The sequence below is a fragment of the Ctenocephalides felis genome, unplaced genomic scaffold (assembly GCF_003426905.1).
Source record: "Ctenocephalides felis isolate EL2017-DRISC unplaced genomic scaffold, ASM342690v1 CF-g0.4_SCAFFOLD_03572, whole genome shotgun sequence".
Taxonomy (NCBI): Eukaryota; Metazoa; Arthropoda; class Insecta; order Siphonaptera; family Pulicidae; genus Ctenocephalides; species Ctenocephalides felis.
The window spans coordinates 42,413,670-42,435,488 of record NW_020539726.1 but is presented as its reverse complement, the minus strand read 5'-3'; the positions used below and the strand labels follow the sequence as shown (position 1 = coordinate 42,435,488).

Sequence of the window (21,819 nt, the reverse complement as noted above, 5' to 3'; positions counted from 1 at the left end):
TCACCTAATTGTTTATTATGAAAAGAAGTCCTTTTATAAATTCATTAAGAAAAAATGTCTTGATCTCATATATAACTAAAAAAAATTTTTATTTATAAAATCAGATTATAAGATCATGATCTATAAATTAAGTATGGGTCTCTGTAGATCTCCGAAACCGCTAGACCTGCCTTCCCAATAATTTAATCAGTTGTTCATCTTGTCAATACAAGTAAAATGTTTTTTGAATTATTAAAATCGGACGCTCCGTTCTCTTAAAACCTGAGTTACCGTTTTTGATACTTTTTGCCCCGTATCTTCGGAACGGCTAGTCCTGCCTTTGCCAAAAACTAATCAGCACGTCTCCTTATCAATACGAATCGAATGTTTTTTGAATTAATCAAATCGGTTGATTCGTGTTCCCGAAATCGTCGACGAAAATTTGTATCCGCACACACACACACATCCATACATACATTTATACACACACACATACATCAATTTTTTTAAAAGTTTTAAAAGCCAAAATGTTCAGAAACCTTTGAAACGTAAAGATATATAAAAATTTTAATTTTTGATTTTTTTGAAGTTAATAAATAAATAAAATTAATAATATTTATAAATTTCTATTAATAATATTTTTTAAAATTCTATAAAGTACAGAATTTTTTTTCAAGAGGATTCTGGCAGATTCCTGGGTCATTTTCTTATTAAACATAATAATAAAACCGAGTATCTTTTATAAAAATATATATTTACACCTTTTATATTATATTATATCGAAATATATTAAAAACAATGTCATATTTACATACACCTCATGAATAATCTAAATATATCTATTCAACCTTAGTCATGAGAATAAAATAAAACGTTTTGGATAAAATATCACCTATTGTAAAAAACATATAAGTATGTTACTACTTACAAATTGTGTCACTACATCAAGCTCTATATATTTACGTGCACCAGCATAAATAAACAATAAATCACAATAACATTTAATTCCTCTTCTGCGTGAGATAATTGCTGATTCTCTGCGCTATGAACGGCCACAGAATCAGAAACAGAAACCAATTAGGTGTTATACCTTGAAACGGCCACCACTGGGGCACTTTTGTACGAACCGCCAGGAATTGATTAGTCTTACGCTCCATTTTAGAAACTCTTTCATTCGCATTGTGTAAATCAGCTTTCATGCTGTCTATAGTTTTTTGTAACTGCTCACATAAATTAACAGCGTAATGGTTTTCTAATTTGTGTAACTCGTCGTTCATATGTGCAACATTGTTTAAGGTTTCTTTAGTTAAACTGTCGCCTCTACGTTTTCTTTCCTTGCGACTTACATGTACTTTAGCTTTGGACGTTGTTAATTCATGCTCACTTTCTACGGTATCAATATACTCGTCTTCAGAGTTGTCAGGTGTTTCTGAATGGTGCACACCGTTAGTTTTAATACCGTTAACAAGTTTTTCATCTCGTATAGGACTGACTTCTCGCGAAGTGATGGGAGATGCTGGTGTGGATCGAACTTTTTGTATAGCGTTAGGGGCTACAGCTTCAAGCATGTCTAAAGACAAGCCTTCGACGCCTTCAACGCTTTGTATAAAACTAGCAACGTTGTCTGTGTAAGCCATGGTTTCGATAATTTTACCCAAATCGGCTATGTACAACAACATGGCTTCTTCAGCCGGCATGTCACCTAGCTTATTCCAGGCGTCCCATTTCGCTCTGTTGACGACGTCCCAGAAGGCAGGCCTTCGTTGTTTGCAGGGACCCAATGTGGCTTGTTTGTAAAAACTGTAGAATCTCAGCATCATTTCATGGCTCGGCTGAAATGTGCCATTCTTTGGCATGCTTCTTATAACATTAACAGCAGCATCGAAGCGCTCCTTAACAGGCATCGTGGCCGTCTGCATCTTTTTCGCTGATTTCGAACAATCGTCTAGAAGAGAAAGAAATCAATAATGTGACTTCATTGAATTTGCATGGATGGATGAAAGTTTTGGAAGCACTGGAATCATAATCGAGGTCCGTTTGAGTTATTTAGAGACCTTGTATATATGCAAAAACATATTATGTCGATAAAAGAATTAAAAGTAATTATTTAATGACAGGCGAATTGTCGATTGCAAAAATGACGTATGAAATGTCAAAGTGACATATCATTATTAGGGGTGCCATAGCTGATCCAATTGCATTATTTTCGCTAATCGTTACATTACATTAATTTATTTACATTATCAAAATAAAGCAAATAAAGCCTATATTTCTTTCTAAAATAATTTATATTGAGTACAAATAAATTTAAAATCGTTTTCATTTCCTTTATCGTGCGCACACAGGGTCATTAACAGGAGTACCAAAACCAAATAAAATGATCCAGATACATATTTTTGCAAAAATTATTATCACAATAAACTAATCTAATGTATTAAACAACTTAAATTAACAGTTTTAAACATATTATTTGTATTTTATATGAATTACAATAATAAAATAATCCTCTTTTATATAGGAACGTTTTTAAAAAAATATAATGTAGCTCCATTCATGAAGGAATATGTTGTAGGAGAATGCACTTATCATGAAGGAATATATTATAGGAGAATCATATTGTTAACAATAATTTTATAATTTGTTATTATTATTTTCATTATCATCTATGATTATTGTTGTTACTAATTTATTTGTATTATTTTTATTACTATTATTTACTTATTTATTACTCTTTCTTAATCATTTATTTATTATTAATATTGATTAATTAATTCACTTATTTTGCCATTTATTTCATAATTTTATTATAATTATAAATATTGTTTTTATTTGCTATTATGCACTTAATGATATTATTATTTAATACTACTATTTATTTAATTATATTTTTATTTATTTATATTTTTTATATATTTAATTCGGTAATTTTATTTTAATTTAATTTATTACATTTTTTTTAATTTAATAGTTGAAACAAAAAAAAACATTTTATTTTATTTTATTATAAAATTAGTCTCATTAAACTTTATACATATAAAATTATTGCAATTAATAATGAATAATAAATACATAATATAAAGCAAATTTCAGTAATTACTTAGCCTTGTGAAATTTTTTTTACCTTTATTTCACTTATTTAAAAAAGTCACCTATATTGTATATTTTTTAAATTTATTATAAAAACATGTTATCATTATTTTAAATATATTATGCTATCTTAATAATAATGAAATGCAAAAATTGAGTTTTGTTTGTATGTTTCATTTTTTTATTATAGATAAATATGGATTTTGATAACGTTTCGATAATTCGTATCTTTTGTAAGAAGGACTTTGATAACGAGGCCGTTTGATAAATAATTTATAAAAAAAATATGAATCTATATATAAATATATTTATGTCATTATCAATGAATGCTATACAATTCAATAAAGGAAATAAATAATATTAATTTCATATTATTAAGTATATATACAATGTATATAATATATACATATATAATGTATATAAAAAAATTCTGTTAACGTTTCGGAAACTTATTGAACTCATCTTCAGTGCAAAAACATACAAGTAATTATATTGAACCGATGAACAAAAGCAATTAAACATTTTTTTAATTAAACTTTATATTTTATTTATTTATTGTGTAATTAACGTACGAATGTACGTATACATTTTTATGTCAATATTTAAATGTCAAACATTTTTTTGGAAAAAATTTACTATCGGCTAAATTCACACGTAACGTGCTTACGTGTGAACTGTCAAAATTTGTTAAAATTTCGAATAATAAAACAACAAAATCCGTATTTATTTTAATATAATGGAATCTTTTGATATTGTTAGTATAATTTACGTTGTTTTTGTATTTAAATTTCAATAATAAACTTTGACACTATATATATTAGATTAAATAAAAAAAAATCTTTAAAACAATACTAAACTTGGCGCCGATAAGGTAAAGGATGAAAATGTCAAATTTAATTCGTAACAAAAATAATTATAAATACATTAAAAAAAAGTTTTTAATCAACATTTTATATATTAGATTTTATAATATATGAACGTAGAAATTCTTCATTAATATTTAAATGTTTAAAACAAAATATTTGAAAAATTTACATCGGCTAAGTTCAAACCTAACTTGTTCAACTGTCAAAATTAGTAAAAATTTCGAATATTTAACAACAAAATTCATATTTATTTTAATATAATGGAATCTCTTGATATTATTAGTTATTTTAATTTAAATAATAAACTCTGATACTATATATTAAATTAAAAAAATCTTTAAAACAATTCTAAACTTGGCGCCGATAAGGTAAAGGATGAAAATGTCAAATTTAATTCATAACAAAAATAATTATAAATACATAAAAAAAAGTCTTTAATCAACATTTTATATATTAGCTTTTATAATTAATGAACGTAGAAATTTTTATATTAATATTTAAATGTATAAAACAATTTTTTGTAAAAAAAAAGTACATTGGCTTAGTTCACACGTAACCCGTTCAACTGTAAAATTTTGTGCAAATTCCGATTTAACAACAATATTTAATAATATCTTTTAATATCGTAAGTACAATTTACGTTGTTTTTGTGTTTTTGTATTTAAATAATAAACTCTGACACTATATATTAGATTAAATGAAAAAATACTTAAAAACAATACTAAACATGGCGCCGATATGATAAAGGATAAAAATGTCAAATTTAATTCGGAACAAAATTAATTATAAATATATTAAACAAAAGTTTTTAATCAACATTTTATATATTAGATTTTATAGTATATGAACGTAGAAATTTTTACATTAATATTTAAATGTTAAAAACAAAATATTTTGAAAATTTACATCGGCTAAGTTCAAACCTAACTTGTTCAACTGTCAAAATTAGTAAAAATTTCGAATATTTAACAACAAAATCCGTATTTATTTTAATATAATGTAATCTTTTAATATTGTTAGTATATACTAAATTAATTTACGGTGTTTTGTATTTGAATTTAAATATTAAATCCCGATTAAATATAAAAAAATCTTAAAAACGAAACTGAACATGGCGCCAACTAGACGAAGGACATTAACTGTCAAATTTAATTTCGAATAAAAAATAAATATATTAAAAAAAATATAGAATTTTGTAAATAGAATTAAAAAATATATATAGAATCAACATTTTATATAATTGTTTATACAATATACGAATTTTGAAAATATTATATTAACTTTTAAATATATAAAACAAATGAAAACAAACTTCTTCGGGAAGTTGAAAATAGTAAAAATTTACATCGTCTAAGTTCAAACCTATCTCGTTCAACTGACAAAATTTGTACAAATTTCGAATATTAAAACAAAATCCGTATTTATTTCAAGACAATGGACTAATGTGATATTACTACTACAATACAACAACGTTATTGTATTTTAATTTCATCAATAAACCGCAGTCAAAGGGCATCGATCACATTCCAGGGTCAATGTTCAAGTACGTTGTTAGAATTCTAACCAAAAAATTTGCACAATAATCAAAAAAAAAATGCACTCACCTTAAAATGATAACTGATACACAATTAAAACAGCGGGTAATCCTTGTACAACAATTTTCCTAGTGCATTGTTTAAAACCAACAAAAACAAATAAAAACAATATCAATTCCAAGAGCGACAATCTGTTTATCACTAGAACACTATCACATATAATTTTGCAGAGTGGAACTGTGCAACATTTACTTTCTATAAATGACTTTATTAGTTTCTTTTCGTGTAAAACTAATCCCCATTATCGGATTTCAACTATCAACTACCGACTCTAAACAAGTCTTGCATACTAATGAAAGCAATGACGAGTATTACATTTACAAACGCCTCATATGCAAATATCTATATATACTTACATATATTTTTTTCTTAATTGCTAAGTCATCAACTCATTCTGTGTGACGTACGATATTCATTTCTATATATTTTATAACGTGTCTGCAACTCGGTTGCATAATTATTAATGCAAGAAATATAATGCTAATTAATAAAATACATAAAAAATTTGTTACATAAAATTAAATGACAGCGGCTGTAATGGCGGCGCGGGGTAATAGATTAATAAATAAATAAATAAAAATCTATATATATGGTATAATTATACTGGATTTTTATACCATATGCATTCTTCCCCATATATTTTAATACATACAATTCTCAATAATAACTTTCTTAATTATTCTTTTCAACTCCGCCATTATTCAATTTTCACATAATCTTGTTTTACTTTTAACGAAATTTGTAACGACTTATTCAAACAAAATTTAACGTTTTTCTTTCTCCTTTTCGACACATACATTTTGAAATTTAATTTAAATCAATAACCACACCGTTTTATTAAGTTTATGTATATAATTTTATATAAATCACAAGTTTATTTATTTAATATTTTACAAATGTCAAAACTGAACGAAATTGCGTCCATTACGGCTCCTTCGTCCTGATTGGCGGAAACGTAGAGTTGTATGATGAAGTTGGTCCTGATTAGAAGTACCAGATGCGGTAAGTAAATTTAATGGCGGTTTTTTCAAAATTTGAAATGTAAATATTAATTTATTTATATTTATTATAAACCAAAGAAAATTAAGTTTTCGCCAGAATTCCGATTTGTTATTTATGTTCTCTCGACGTTTCAAGTTATTATAAATGATTTCATACAATTACAGAGTTTATGGTCATAAACATTCTAAAATATTTTAGGGCTATAAAAATTGTTTTTATTATAAAACAGTTTATAATAAACATTTAAGTAATTATAAAATTATACCTCCTGAAAGAATTTCATAAGCGTGTGTTGTAAAATAAAATATATATGCTAAAGGAGACTAAAATTAAATTTTAAATCTTAATTGTGAATCCTGCATTATCTTTAAGCTCTGCAGGACGCACCGTTTGTACTAGAAAGTTGTAATTGTAGTACATTGTAGTAATTTTACATCCATTGTAGTATAGTTTACAAACATTGTAGTAATTTTACACTCATTGTAGTCTTTTTACAAACATTGTAGTAATTTTACACCCATTGTAGTATTTTTACAAACATTGTAGTAATTTTACGCCCATTGTAGTATTGTTTACAAACATTGTAGTAATTTTACACCCATTGTAGTATTGTTTACAGACATTGTAGTAATTTTACACCCATTGTAGTATTTTTACAAACATTGTAGTAATTTTACACCCATTGTAGTATTGTTTACAAACACATTGTTGTATTTTTACTCCCATTGTAGTATTTTTACAAACATTGTAGTAATTTTACACCCATTGTAGTATTGTTTACAGACATTGTAGTAATTTTACACCCATTGTAGTATCTTTACAAACATTGTAGTAATTTTACGCCCATTGTAGTATTGTTTACAAACATTGTAGTAATTTTACACCCATTGTAGTATTGTTTACAGACATTGTAGTAATTTACACCCATTGTAGTATTGTTTACAAACTTGTAGTAATTTTACACCCATTGTAGTATTGTTTACAAACACATTGTTGTATTTTTACTCCCATTGTAGTATTTTTACAAACATTGTAGTAATTTTACACCCATTGTAGTATTGTTTACAGACATTGTAGTAATTTTACACCCATTGTAGTACTTTTACAAACATTGTAGTAATTTTACGCCCATTGTAGTATTGTTTACAAACATTGTAGTAATTTTACACCCATTGTAGTAATTTTACACCCATTGTAGTATTTTTACAAACATTGTAGTAATTTTACACCCATTGTAGTATTGTTTACAAACACATTGTTGTATTTTTACTCCCATTGTAGTATTGTTTACAAACATTGTAGTAATTTTACACCCATTGTAGTATTGTTTACAGACATTGTAGTAATTTTACACCCATTGTAGTATTGTTTACAAACATTGTAGTAATTTTACACCCATTGTAGTATTTTTACAAACATTGTAGTAATTTTACGCCCATTGTAGTATTGTTTACAAACACATTGTTGTATTTTTACTCCCATTGTAGTATTTTTACAAACATTGTAGTAATTTTACACTCATTGTAGTCTTTTTACAAACATTGTAGTAATTTTACACCCATTGAAGTATTTTTACAACATTGTAGTAATTTTACGCCCATTGTAGTATTGTTTACAAACATTGTAGTAATTTTACACCCATTGTAGTATTGTTTACAGACATTGTAGTAATTTTACACCCATTGTAGTATTTTTACAAACATTGTAGTAATTTTACACCCATTGTAGTATTGTTTACAAACACATTGTTGTATTTTTACTCCCATTGTAGTATTTTTACAAACATTGTAGTAATTTTACACCCATTGTAGTATTGTTTACAGACATTGTAGTAATTTTACACCCATTGTAGTATTTTTACAAACATTGTAGTAATTTTACGCCCATTGTAGTATTGTTTACAAACATTGTAGTAATTTTACACCCATTGTAGTATTGTTTACAGACATTGTAGTAATTTTACACCCATTGTAGTATTGTTTACAAACATTGTAGTAATTTTACACCCATTGTAGTATTGTTTACAAACACATTGTTGTATTTTTACTCCCATTGTAGTATTTTTACAAACATTGTAGTAATTTTACACCCATTGTAGTATTGTTTACAGACATTGTAGTAATTTTACACCCATTGTAGTATTTTTACAAACATTGTAGTAATTTTACGCCCATTGTAGTATTGTTTACAAACACATTGTTGTATTTTTACTCCCATTGTAGTATTTTTACAAACATTGTAGTAATTTTACACTCATTGTAGTCTTTTTACAAACATTGTAGTAATTTTACACCCATTGAAGTATTGTTTACAGACATTGTAGTAATTTTACACCCATTGTAGTATTTTTACAAACATTGTAGTAATTTTACACCCATTGTAGTATTGTTTACAAACACATTGTTGTATTTTTACTCCCATTGTAGTATTTTTACAAACATTGTAGTAATTTTACACCCATTGTAGTATTGTTTACAGACATTGTAGTAATTTTACACCCATTGTAGTATTTTTACAAACATTGTAGTAATTTTACGCCCATTGTAGTATTGTTTACAAACATTGTAGTAATTTTACACCCATTGTAGTATTTTTTACAAACATTGTAGTAATTTTACGCCCATTGTAGTATTGTTTACAAACATTGTAGTAATTTACACCCATTGTAGTATTGTTTACAGACATTGTAGTAATTTTACACCCATTGTAGTATTGTTTACAAACATTGTAGTAATTTTACACCCATTGTAGTATTGTTTACAGACATTGTAGTAATTTACACCCATTTACACCATTGTAGTTTTTACAAACATTGTAGTAATTTTACACCCATTGTAGTATTTTTACAAACATTGTAGTAATTTTACGCCCATTGTAGTATTGTTTACAAACATTGTAGTAATTTTACAACCCATTGTAGTATTGTTTACAGACATTGTAGTAATTTTACAACCCATTGTAGTATTGTTTACAAACATTGTAGTAATTTTACACCCATTGTAGTATTGTTTACAAACACATTGTTGTATTTTTACTCCCATTGTAGTATTTTTACAAACATTGTAGTAATTTTACACCCATTGTAGTATTGTTTACAGACATTGTAGTAATTTTACACCCATTGTAGTTACTTTTACAAACATTGTAGTATTTTTACAAACATTGTAGTATTTTACACCCATTGTAGTATTGTTTACAGACATTGTAGTAATTTTACACCCATTGTAGTATTTTTACAAACATTGTAGTAATTTTACACCCATTGTAGTATTGTTACAACACATTGTTGTATTTTTACTCCCATTGTAGTATTTTTACAAACATTGTAGTAATTTTACACCCATTGTAGTATTGTTTACAGACATTGTAGTAATTTTACACCCATTGTAGTATTTTACAAACATTGTAGTAATTTTACGCCCATTGTAGTATTGTTTACAAACATTGTAGTAATTTTACACCCATTGTAGTATTGTTTACAGACATTGTAGTAATTTTACACCCATTGTAGTATTGTTTACAGACATTGTAGTAATTTTACACCCATTGTAGTATTTTTACAAACATTGTAGTAATTTTACGCCCATTGTAGTATTTTTACAAACATTGTAGTAATTTTACGCCCATTGTAGTATTGTTTACAAACACATTGTTGTATTTTTACTCCCATTGTAGTATTTTTACAAACATTGTAGTAATTTTACACTCATTGTAGTCTTTTTACAAACATTGTAGTAATTTTACACCCATTGAAGTATTTTTACAAACATTGTAGTAATTTTACGCCCATTGTAGTATTGTTTACAAACATTGTAGTAATTTTACACCCATTGTAGTATTGTTTACAGACATTGTAGTAATTTTACACCCATTGTAGTATTTTTACAAACATTGTAGTAATTTTACACCCATTGTAGTATTGTTTACAAACACATTGTTGTATTTTTACTCCCATTGTAGTATTTTTACAAACATTGTAGTAATTTTACACCCATTGTAGTATTGTTTACAGACATTGTAGTAATTTTACACCCATTGTAGTATTTTTACAAACATTGTAGTAATTTTACACCCATTGTAGTATTGTTTACAGACATTGTAGTAATTTTACACCCATTGTAGTATTTTTACAAACATTGTAGTAATTTTACACCCATTGTAGTATTGTTTACAAACATTGTTGTATTTTTACTCCCATTGTAGTATTTTTACAAACATTGTAGTAATTTTACACCCATTGTAGTATTGTTTACAGACATTGTAGTAATTTTACACCCATTGTAGTATTTTACAAACATTGTAGTAATTTTACACCCATTGTAGTATTGTTTACAAACACATTGTTGTATTTTTACTCCCATTGTAGTATTTTTACAAACATTGTAGTAATTTTACACCCATTGTAGTATTTTTACAAACATTGTAGTATTGTAGTATTGTTTACAAACATTGTAGTAATTTTACACCCATTGTAGTATTGTTTACAAACATTGTAGTATTTTACACCCTTGTATTATTTTTACAAACATTGTAGTAATTTTACACCCATTGTAGTATTTTTACAAACATTGTAGTAATTTTACACCCATTGTAGTATTTTTACAAATATTGTAGTAATTTTAAACCCATGACCAAGATTTTTAATTTCAGTATGGGAAGTTCTAGCAGTTTGAATTAAGACACGCTGCCATGCACCCCATTAGTTAATAAAAATGTTTAAGAGATAAATTTGGTTATAATTCTTCTCCCCCAGAACCTGGTTATATATTTCAGGCGGCACCCTGAATCATATTGGTAGAGTGGCTCGGCACATCACAGTTAAAAGCTTGCCGACCCCTGTTCTAGACGGCGACGCGGCGCTTACGCGCTTCGATATTTTGTCTCTATGCAGTTAAAGCAGTACGATTGCTTTGAAAAGAAACTTCAGATCTTCCACAATATGTCAAAATAAAGAAAACATTTTTTTTCAAAAAAAATTTTTTTTTCAAAAAAAGTAATTGTTTCCCAAAAATCTAATTTTTTCGAAGTAAAATTTTTCAAAAAATGTTAATCTTTTTTCAAGAAATAATATTGGTACGGGAAGCTCCAGCAATTTGCCTTAAGGCACGATGCCATGCGCCCCACTAGTTTTAGAAATTTAGAAATAAGATCAGATTTTCTTTTTAACACAATTTATTTATTATTATTATTATTATTATTACTTTTTTTACGCAAGTTTGATGGACGCATTCGAACGGACGAGCGATCTGCTTTCACAGTCGTATTGTAAATTAGAAATACACTGCATAATATAAGTGCATAGAGAGAATTTTATTTAGGTCATGCACATGCACTTGCAGTGCTGCATTCGATTGGTAAAAAATTATAAATTATCATTTATATTTATTATATTCATGTCGATTTATGCTATTTAATGAGTAAAATAAATAATAATGTCGTATTTGTACGAGAGTAGCAGGTACCCTTGGAAAAAATGTGTTAATCAGTGTAAGAAGAAGACATGCGCTTGGCATTCATTACATTACTTTAACACAAAAAACCAGTTCTCATTGAAGGACTCTCTCATTGATATTTATTTATTTGTATTTAAATAGAATTACTTTGTGGAATTTTCCACTGTTTAATGGTAATAAATGGTAAATTTATATATAAAATATATTTTTAATGTACCGAGGTCTAAACGGCATTTTTAACTTATTACTGGTGTATGGTTTGATATTTCTCCTAAACGGTTATTCGGATTTCGATAATTCTTTTATGTCAAAAGAAATGTTTAAGATTTAATGAACGACAAAACTACAGTAATATTGTAGAAATAAATGTAAAAAATTACAAAACTACTAGTGTATGGCATCGTGCCTTAAGACAAATTGCTGGAACTTCCCGTACCGTAATAAAATATTTGAGAAATTTACACAAAATTGAAAGAGTGCTGCCGTATAGTCACAGTCTGAACGCATTTGCAAATAATTCTGTGCGACATTTCCACTTATACTGTGCTTAGCTTGGCGGCATTTTCACATTTCTCAATATACAATGAAATTAAATAAAGTTAAATATTTGAATTCTTAAAATGAGGTTTAAAAAAAAGTTGGATTGGCGGACCCTGTATTGAAATTTAATATTAATTATTAAATAATATTTATTATAACGATATTATTGGTTTTTTGTCGTAGCACAAAATATGGTAAAAATAGTTGGTAATTAAAATAAAAATACACGTATTTGTGCAAATATTTTGGACATGATAAAACCCTAAGTGCCTTCTACAAATATTATTCAAATTATATTATATTTTGCATTATTTAAATTACAATACCCGATTGTATATTGTACTTAAAACGATTTGAGATAGATTGTATTCAACACTTCAATAATTCTATTTTCGAATTTAAATTTTCCTTTTTCAAAAATATTTAAATTAAATTCGCTTCAGTTATTATTCTCATGTTGGAGCAAGTCTCTTACCGGCAACAAAAGCGACCAACTTCACTTAGTTGTTGTCGTTTCTTTAGAACTGTCACTACATAACCCACGTGCGTTAACCTTGTCAATCAATATTAAATACAAATAATTAAATAAAATTAGTTATAAACAAATAAATATAAAGTTATAAACAAAAAATGAAGCGCCTGTCCGACGATCGCACCAAGCTATTATTCGAAAAATTAGCAAAATAGTAAGTTGGCAATTACAAATATAAACATAATTTTGAGGTTATGTAGTAAACAAATATTAATTTATTATATTTTTTCTAGTATTGGACCGAATATCAAACAACTAATAGATCGCCCAGATGGAACTTATTGTTTCCGTGAACACAAAGACAGAGTTTTCTATGTATCAGAAAAAATTTTACGCCTAGCCGAAACCGTATCACCTGACAACCTGCTATCAGTAGGCACATGTTTTGGAAAGTTTACAAAAACGAATAAATTTAGATTACACATAACAGCACTCACGTTCTTAGCTCCATATGCTCCTTATAAAATCTGGGTCAAACCTTCTGCAGAGCAGCAATTCTTGTATGGAAATCCTGTCCTTAAATCCGGTTTGGGACGTATCACTGAAAACACCGAGAAATATCAAGGTGTTGTGGTTTTATCAATGAGTGACTTGCCTCTAGGTTTTGGTGTTGCTGCCAGATCCACAGCCGAGTGTAAACATGCCGATCCAATGACTACCGTATGTTTCCATCAAGCAGATATTGGTGAATACGTGCGATCAGAAGATACTTTAATATAAGTTTAAATTAATGTATTTGGTTTAATAAAATATAGTTTTGTAAGTAACATTTGGTTTTTGTTTAAAATAATTCTGTATTCCGACTAGCTTCATTTATAATTTATTAACAATATTTACAATGCGACTAAAATACCTGCGTGCAGATTTCTTTTTCACGTATCTATGGCACATCACAATTGTTTGAACTTAAACAAATGACACAACATGGATTTGTTGATCCAAATATAATACAAGTAAATGCCACAACAACAATGTGTGCCCTTTGTGAAAACTTTAATATGCATTGTACGTTTTATTATTTTTTTTACACGTTTTTATGCAAACTACAAGAATTTTAAGCCGATTCCAAATTGTATTCCTTGGCAGATACTGTCTGATTCTTCGTACTTTAGTGGGAAGCAATAATTTAGTTCTAGTCGAGCTATATGGCCGATTCTCATTGCAAGGCCCAGGCCGGTGGACATGCGCAGTTTCTCGGATAGAGAAGCCCAGGAAGCCTCCAGATCAGGAGCTAAGGGGAAGAAAAAAATTATAAACAATAGTCAATAAGAAACAGTATACCAGCACATCTCCTAATCAATACTTACAGATATCGAATTCGCCAACATTTCCTACATTGAAAAATCCATGTACCCGGAATAAATCACCGATACCACCCTGTCCTGGTCTGAAAGGCAGTGGTGAAAATAATTGTAGACCTGCTGCCCAAAACATCTAAAAAAATATCAAAAAAAATAATTAAAGATAATAAAAAGATTTCATAGTTGTATAAATAAGTTTTACTTACCGGTGCCCCTGTAAAGTTATCCTCAGCGGCTGGACCTGCCCCTCTCATTGTGAAGCCTCTCAAACTTAAAGGACCTCCGAGGTAGTATTTTTCTGATAAATCTGATTGTTCATAATTGTTTAGGTTCGATAAAATGCCACCCTGGAAAAAAACAAAAAACACAATGAAATATATAGTGGTATAGAGATACAAGCCTTGAGCGGAGTAAGAGTTTTCCAGAAAAACATTAATTTAGGATATGAACCACTTAAATTACACAGATTAGGCATTATTTTTTATAAAAATAATAAAAGAGTAACTAGTGGTGTATGGTGCATTGAGGCAAATTGCTGGAACTTCCCGTACCGAATTAAAACTTTGAATATTTGAATTTTGAAATTCAAAAAAAAAAAAAAAAATGGGAAAAAATTACCAAAAACAATCGTTTCGTCAACACAAGCAAAAAGTTTTTTGGATTATTCTACTGATAGAAAAAGGACTCTACATACAGGAAAAGGGACTCTACTGAGACAGAAAAGGGACTCTACTGAGACAGAAAAGGGACTCTACCGACATAAAAAGGACTCGACTGAGACAGAAAAGGGACTCTACTGAGACAGAAAAGGGACTCTACTGAGACAGAAAAGGGACTCTACTGAGACAGAAAAGGGACTCTACTGAGACAGAAAAGGGACTCTACTGAGACAGAAAAGGGACTGTACTGACATAAAAAGGACTCTACTGACATAAAAAGAACTCTACTGACATAAAAAGGACTCTACTGACATAAAAAGGACTGTACTGACAAAAAGTACTCTACTAACAAAAAAAGGACTGTACTGACATGATAAGTCTATACTGATCTAAAAAGGACTCTACTGACAAAAAAAAGAACTCTACTGACAAAAAAAGGACTCTACTGACAGGAAAAATACTCTACTGGCATAAAAAGGACTCTACTAACAAGAAAAGGACTGTACTGACAGAAAGTACTCTACTAACCAAAATGGACTGTACTGACATGAATAGTCTATACGGAACGAAAAAAGACTACTGTCAAAAAAAAATACTCTACTGACAGGAAAATGACTCTACTGACAGGAAAATGACTCTACTGACAGGAAAAGGACTCTACTGACAGGAAAAGAACTCTACTGACAGAAAAAGGACTCTACTGACAGAAAGTACTCTACTAACCAAAAAGGACTGTACTGACATGAATAGTCTATACTGAACGAAAAAAGGCTACTGACAAAAAAATACTCTACTGACAGGAAAAGGACTCTAGCGATAATACAAAAAAAAGATTTCACGCACATTTAAAGGGACTCCTTCGTCAAGACAAAAAACTCTACTTGCAAGCTAAAAAAATTGATAAAATGTACAAAAAAAACTGTACGACAAACAAAAGGACTCTACTAATCAGTAAATGTAATATTTTAAAAAAAAAGCAAACACTTATTCAAAAAAAATCACAATATTTTCTAAAAAATGAAATATTTTACAATTTTTTCTCGTAACTAAAAATACACCAATCAAGATGTATCAACAAGAGGGAGGGGAATTCCAAGGATCCTTAAGAAATCAATCACGTGACTAATGGACGCTCACAAAATAGTAAATTTATTTATAATAATCAAAAAAATTAACAAAAATCACAGTGCTAGAACAAATTGATATGGCATTTTAATGTATATATAACACGAGATATATTGTTTCGAGATACTAGCCATTCGACGAGTATTGTTAGGAAACGAATTAAACTTGTATGTCGCGGTACCACTAATTGCTAACACATTGACATAAAAAAGTATTTGCACCAACAAGGAACAAATCAAATTACCATGTATCCTTTACCCCTTACCTGTAAACTTCCCTGCAACACGAGCCCGTTCTGTATGTATCTATTGACCTGAAGATGAAACTCGTTCTTGACATGTCCCACATTGCCACCAGGTCCTGCAAACTCCGTGGTCCATTGGAACATCCTTCCTCCCGTCGGAAATACTTTATCGTCTCTCTGGTCCAAGCAGAGAATGTGTCGGAAAGCTGACTTCAGTTTAGGACCAGCCTGCGACCTGACTTCGAAGGCTGACGTCTTGGAAGGGGTGCCCAGTTCGCGTATTGAACCCTCCCATTGGAGATTGTGTCTCAACTAATAATAGATCGATTAGATATTATAAATTGGATTGTATGGTAAAAGATGATGAGATTAGATTTGGTTGCTTACACTGCCGGTGGATGTGAATGCAAGGTCTACGAGTGTTCCTTTGTCTACAGTTGCGTAACCGGACCATGGCCAGTCTGCTGCTTGTTGGAATAAACTACAGGTGAGGCTGAAATAATAATAGACTAGGTGTAAGTGGTATTGTGTCTTGAGGCAAGTTGCTTTAACTTTCTGATATGTGAAAATAATAAAACATATGAACCGATTCTGTCACATAACATACCAATGTTATGGCAAGGCTATGTTATGAAGAACTTTCCATACTAAATATCGGCAAAAGACATGTGGTTGTCAGACGTATTTCTCAGGTGGTCACATAGAAAATCTAACCTAGAAACCGCACAAATTTCAAAATAACGATCTTAGACAACGGGGTTTTCTGACCCAGCTTCATAACATATGAGTGACGTTGCAGTTTACGTGTAAAGCGCCTGAATGCACAGCAAATACATGACATTTTGACTGTATTCATTATGATTCAGTAGCATAATGTAGAGCGTAACATGGCCTTGCCATAACATTTTTCTGTTATGCGGCAGAATAGGTCCCTTAATCGATAAGAATCGAGATTAAACAATTTTTTTTTTGTTGACTGTATTTGTTTTGCACAAACTATTTTATCAATACAGTAAAAACTCGTTTATCCGGTCCTCAGTTATAGGGACTATTTTTCGCGATTATCCGGACTATTTTTTTTTAACTATTTCACGTCATTTAAAAAATATGAGCTTTTAAGTGCAACCTAAAGCATTGACGAAATTTTGACCATTTTTCGGTTAATTTTTGAGTTTTTATTTTTTACTCAAAAATTTTCAATAATAAAATTACCAAGTATTTCACCATTTTATAATTATGATTAAATGCGCCAACTTTAGGTGAGACTTGCCAACTTAGTTTAGTACATTTTTTTTAAAGGAGGGTCTCTCAAAGTCGACAGATTTTAAAAAATTTATATTTATAGTTCAACAAAAAGCCTTAATTCTTGAAAATCTGAAGCAATTGCGTTATTATTTTTGACTGTTTTTAGAAAAATGTTATCCACGGTTATGATTCCAAAGTATGAATGAACAAAATTAATAAAAGCTAACCACAATAACCAAAAAATGTCAAAATTTGTAAGCTCATAATAATTTCCATACGTTGTATTTTTTCTAATTTTTTTAATGATAGTTATAATCAATAGTATAACGCGTTATTTTGGCTTGACGTTGAGTTCTAGGGCACCCTGTATATATATATATTATATATATATATATGTATATATATATATATATATATATATATATAATAATTTTTTTAACAAAAATCAAAATATTTTGTATATCTTTACAATTCAAAAGTTTCTGAACATTTTGGCATTCCTTAGAAAAAAATTATGTGTGTGTGTGCATGTATATTACAATGTAGTGTACAATTTTCCTTCCACGATTTCGGGCGCACGGATCAACCGATTTGAATGATTAAAAAAGCATTCAATTTGAAATGAGAAGAAGCTAAATGTGTAAAAAATGATAGTTTTTGAAAGAACCAATCATCTGATTTGAATGATGCAATTTTTTCTAAATTTCAAAAATATTTTTTTTTTAATTTCTGTAAAATAATTTTTGTTGAATATCGATAACGTTTCGAATTTTAATTTTAATTCTAGCTAAAAATTTAAAGCTCACTTATATACTTCAAATAAATAATTGTAACTTTGCAATTCAGTTTATATAATTCTTTCAAATATGAATTAAGGTGCTTTAATTCTAACTCCACTTATAAGGTTTTGTTTATTTACTTTTTATGTAAACATATAAAACGTCGTCGCCTAATTCATAAGCTCCTATATTTTGTCTATAAAATACGAATAACGAAAGTTACAGCATTTATTATAATCTATTTGAAAACATTTAATATTCCTCCAATATTTCATTAAGGTACGGGAAGTTCCAGCAATTTGCCCTAAGGCACGATGCCAGGCTCCACAAGTTTATATTATATTAGTTAAATAATTTTAATATTATTGTTTAGTGATCTTAATAAATCAAAACTAAACATTTGTAGCGACTTATGAACTAATAAAATTCTAACTAGATATTTTTTGCAGTAATTTTGATACAAAATAATGGATATATTTATATTTTGTACCTTAATATATTATACTTAGAAATACAGTACTTCTTATTGTACTTTACTAATCAAATTTTAAACCTTTCGCTACGAGTTTCTCCTATATGCGACCTGTGTGTACGAGTGTCCCTTATAGACGAGATCTAGCCTGTCGACTTATGCTTCAATTATATTTGTCACTCGGAGTCAAATTATTGGCAATTAAAGTTTGTTATTGTAGCAGTAGTTTTTTTGTTAATATATTTTTATCAATAATTATTGGAAAATCTTGAAATATTTATAATTTTTAATATAAATTCTTCTACTCACATTGGTTCTTTCTGGTAGTTAATAAACGGTTTAATGAATGCAACATTGATGTTAGACGTCTTCTGATTTCCATAACTGTACTCAGCTTGAACTCGTTCGCCTCTACCAGCCAAATTTGGTAATTTCAGACCTTAAAGAAATTCCTAAATGAATATTGAAGACTGTTACATATTTAATAGAATGGAAAATTAAAATTCTTCAATTCTATGTGATTAACACTATCATGCAAACATATTGTCCATAAAGATTGATGAAAAGTGTACGTTAAAATGATAAAATTATGTCTTATGTTTAAAGTATAAATTAAAATTATCTAATCTGGATCTATTTATATAATCTATTAAAACACATGCCGATGCACAAATAATGATACAGAATAAATTGTTGTTAGTTACTTAACCAGTGCCTGATTTGTATGTATGAAATGTTGTGCTCGTGATCATCACAACACTCACAAAAACCATTCCGTTATAAAATTAGTCAATAAAATTCAAGAGTCAATTATAAATATTTCACCGAGAGCAAATTTGTAGACGGAATGTGGAGCTTTAACTAAAGAAGAAAGTCCTATACGTTTCGAAGGACTGATACCTTTAAAATATACCAACAAAATAATCACTAAGTAAATATATTTATAAATCTAAATTTATATTTAATTTTTTTGGGGTTAATGAGAATGTACTCACCGACTACTAGAGAACCTTCATTGTTGCCGATCATAGTATTTACACCACCGACAACTCTTTTTAGTTCCTGGACGTGAAAGGTTACCTGAAAAAAAAGTTTACAAATAGAAACAGGTAACAGTAGCAAGTGATTTATGCATTTATTTATAGTTTTTAAATAATTTCTATCTTATATATCGTATCACAAAGTTCGATCCATCAAAACGACTTCACAGAATTTTTACCCAATTTTATTACATCTATTTTTCATATCCCTAAGTAATAAGGATTGTTCACCCTTAAACTTTTTTTTGAAATTTTTGGACGAAATTTTTTGTTCTAATTTTCTTTTAAAGTGGCATTAAAAAATATATACAACCCAATATTTTTACTTTTTATCACCAACTCCTATTGATAGTCATTTTAGTAATCCAACCATTTTTCATCATTGAATATTTCTGACATTATTTTGATTCAGATTTTTCAAAAACTTAAATTTTACTTTAAAATATCCCTTATTAATATTAAGGGGTTGTTCAATCCTAATACTTTTTTAAATTTTGGGTTCAATTTTTATTTATTTTAATTTTTTAATGCGGAATTGACAAAATACATACAATTCTTTTCACTTCAAAATACTATTGATTTTTAACAAGGGCTGTCCGCGCCTTACTTTTTTTTTAAATTTTTAGACGAATTTATATCAGAAATAATTTTATGGCAATACAACGTTTGCCGGATCAGCTAGTATATATATATATATATATATATATATATATATTTCTACACCCTGCATTCACTCATTGAACTGCGTGTGCTGCGCCGTGACCTTGATCAGTTTTCATAATGCACTACGATTGAATACATACAATATAGGAGGACATTATGTGCTCCTTTAATTCTTCATTTATTAATATATTAGTATAATATTCTTCACACAATTTTAGTGTTCAATAAATTTTACATATTTTTTTCTGGTTTGGTATGTATATTAATTTCTCCTTTTTATATATTTATATTCATTATTAATTTTTGTATTTATGTAAAATGTTTTTTAGATTACTGAATAATGACACATATCAAGTGTCGAAATGTTTAATGGCATAAATAATTTTTCTATTTAATCTTTTTTTAGTTCGTTTTAATTTAATTTTAAACGTTTTCAAATATATTATTGCAAATACTGTAACTTTCATTAATTTTGCTATCTTTTTATATCTGAGCAAATCAAATTGAAATCATAAATCAATTTATCTCCAGAACATTAACAATCGTCATTTCATTTCGAATTCAATTTAAAAAAAAAAAATAGTTGCCTAATTTACACAAAATTGAAAAAGTGCTCCCGTATAGTCACAGTCTAAACGCATTTGCAAATAATTCTGTGCGACATTTTCACTTATACTGTGCTTAGCTTGGCGGCATTTTCACATTTTTCCATAGTTTTGACAAAATTGAAAAAGTGCTCCAGTACACAAACAGTCTAAACGCACTTGGGGAAACATTTGTACCAGAGTGCCGCTTAGACTGTGATTATCTTGGGTAATTTTTTGAATTTTTAATCCAAAATTACAAAAATATTTTTACGCTTTTACGCTTAGTTCTCTCAAAAATTGTCATTTTTTGCACATTTAGCTCGATATCTCCAAAACGACCGGACCTGCCTTTGCCAAAAACTAATCACCACTTCTCCCCATCATTAAAAATTAAATGTTTTTTAGATAATTCAAATCAAATGCTCCGTTCTCTCAAAAACTCGATTTCTATTTTCTGCACTCTTTGCTCCGTATCTCCGAAACGGCTGGACTTGCCTCAGCCAAAAACTAATCAGCACGTCTCACTATCAATAGGAATCGAATGTTTTTTGAACCATTCAAACGGTTGATCCGTGCGCCCGAAAAAGTGGACTAAAAATTGTATTCATGCATACATGCACACCAACACACACATCAATTTTTTCTGAGGT

General features: G+C 28.6%; 3 protein-coding genes across 4 annotated transcripts in view; 1 reads left to right on the top strand and 2 right to left on the bottom strand.

Moving 5' to 3' along the window:
• Positions 1-917: 917 nt before the first annotated feature.
• On the bottom strand, positions 918-5,607 carry LOC113387805 (acyl-CoA-binding domain-containing protein 5-like). Its single transcript, XM_026625182.1, has 2 exons — positions 5,537-5,607; positions 918-1,924 (listed from the first exon to the last, which is right to left on the bottom strand). The coding sequence occupies exon 2, from the start codon at positions 1,896-1,898 to the stop codon at positions 981-983; it is 918 nt and encodes a 305-aa protein (XP_026480967.1). The 5' UTR covers positions 1,899-1,924; positions 5,537-5,607; the 3' UTR covers positions 918-980.
• Positions 5,608-13,048: 7,441 nt separating this feature from the next.
• On the top strand, positions 13,049-13,821 carry LOC113387559 (60S ribosome subunit biogenesis protein NIP7 homolog). Its single transcript, XM_026624895.1, has 2 exons — positions 13,049-13,208; positions 13,288-13,821. Exons 1-2 carry the CDS (start codon positions 13,153-13,155, stop codon positions 13,772-13,774), a joined length of 543 nt encoding a protein of 180 aa, XP_026480680.1. The 5' UTR covers positions 13,049-13,152; the 3' UTR covers positions 13,775-13,821.
• Positions 13,822-13,827: 6 nt separating this feature from the next.
• The window catches only part of LOC113387558 (sorting and assembly machinery component 50 homolog A), a 29,979-nt gene continuing 21,987 nt past the window's right edge, over positions 13,828-21,819 (bottom strand). The window contains exons 5-11 of one of the 2 annotated variants that reach the window (XM_026624892.1): positions 19,875-19,959; positions 19,189-19,318; positions 16,771-16,876; positions 16,405-16,695; positions 14,562-14,702; positions 14,362-14,488; positions 13,829-14,285 (exon numbers count right to left, since the gene is read on the bottom strand). In XM_026624892.1, the coding sequence (XP_026480677.1) occupies positions 14,098-14,285; positions 14,362-14,488; positions 14,562-14,702; positions 16,405-16,695; positions 16,771-16,876; positions 19,189-19,318; positions 19,875-19,959 (1,068 nt within the window). In that variant the 3' untranslated portion in view covers positions 13,829-14,097. Of the gene's footprint in view, positions 14,286-14,361; positions 14,489-14,561; positions 14,703-16,404; positions 16,696-16,770; positions 16,877-19,188; positions 19,319-19,874; positions 19,960-21,819 lie in introns of both variants that reach the window. The other variant, XM_026624893.1, reaches the window with a different exon arrangement.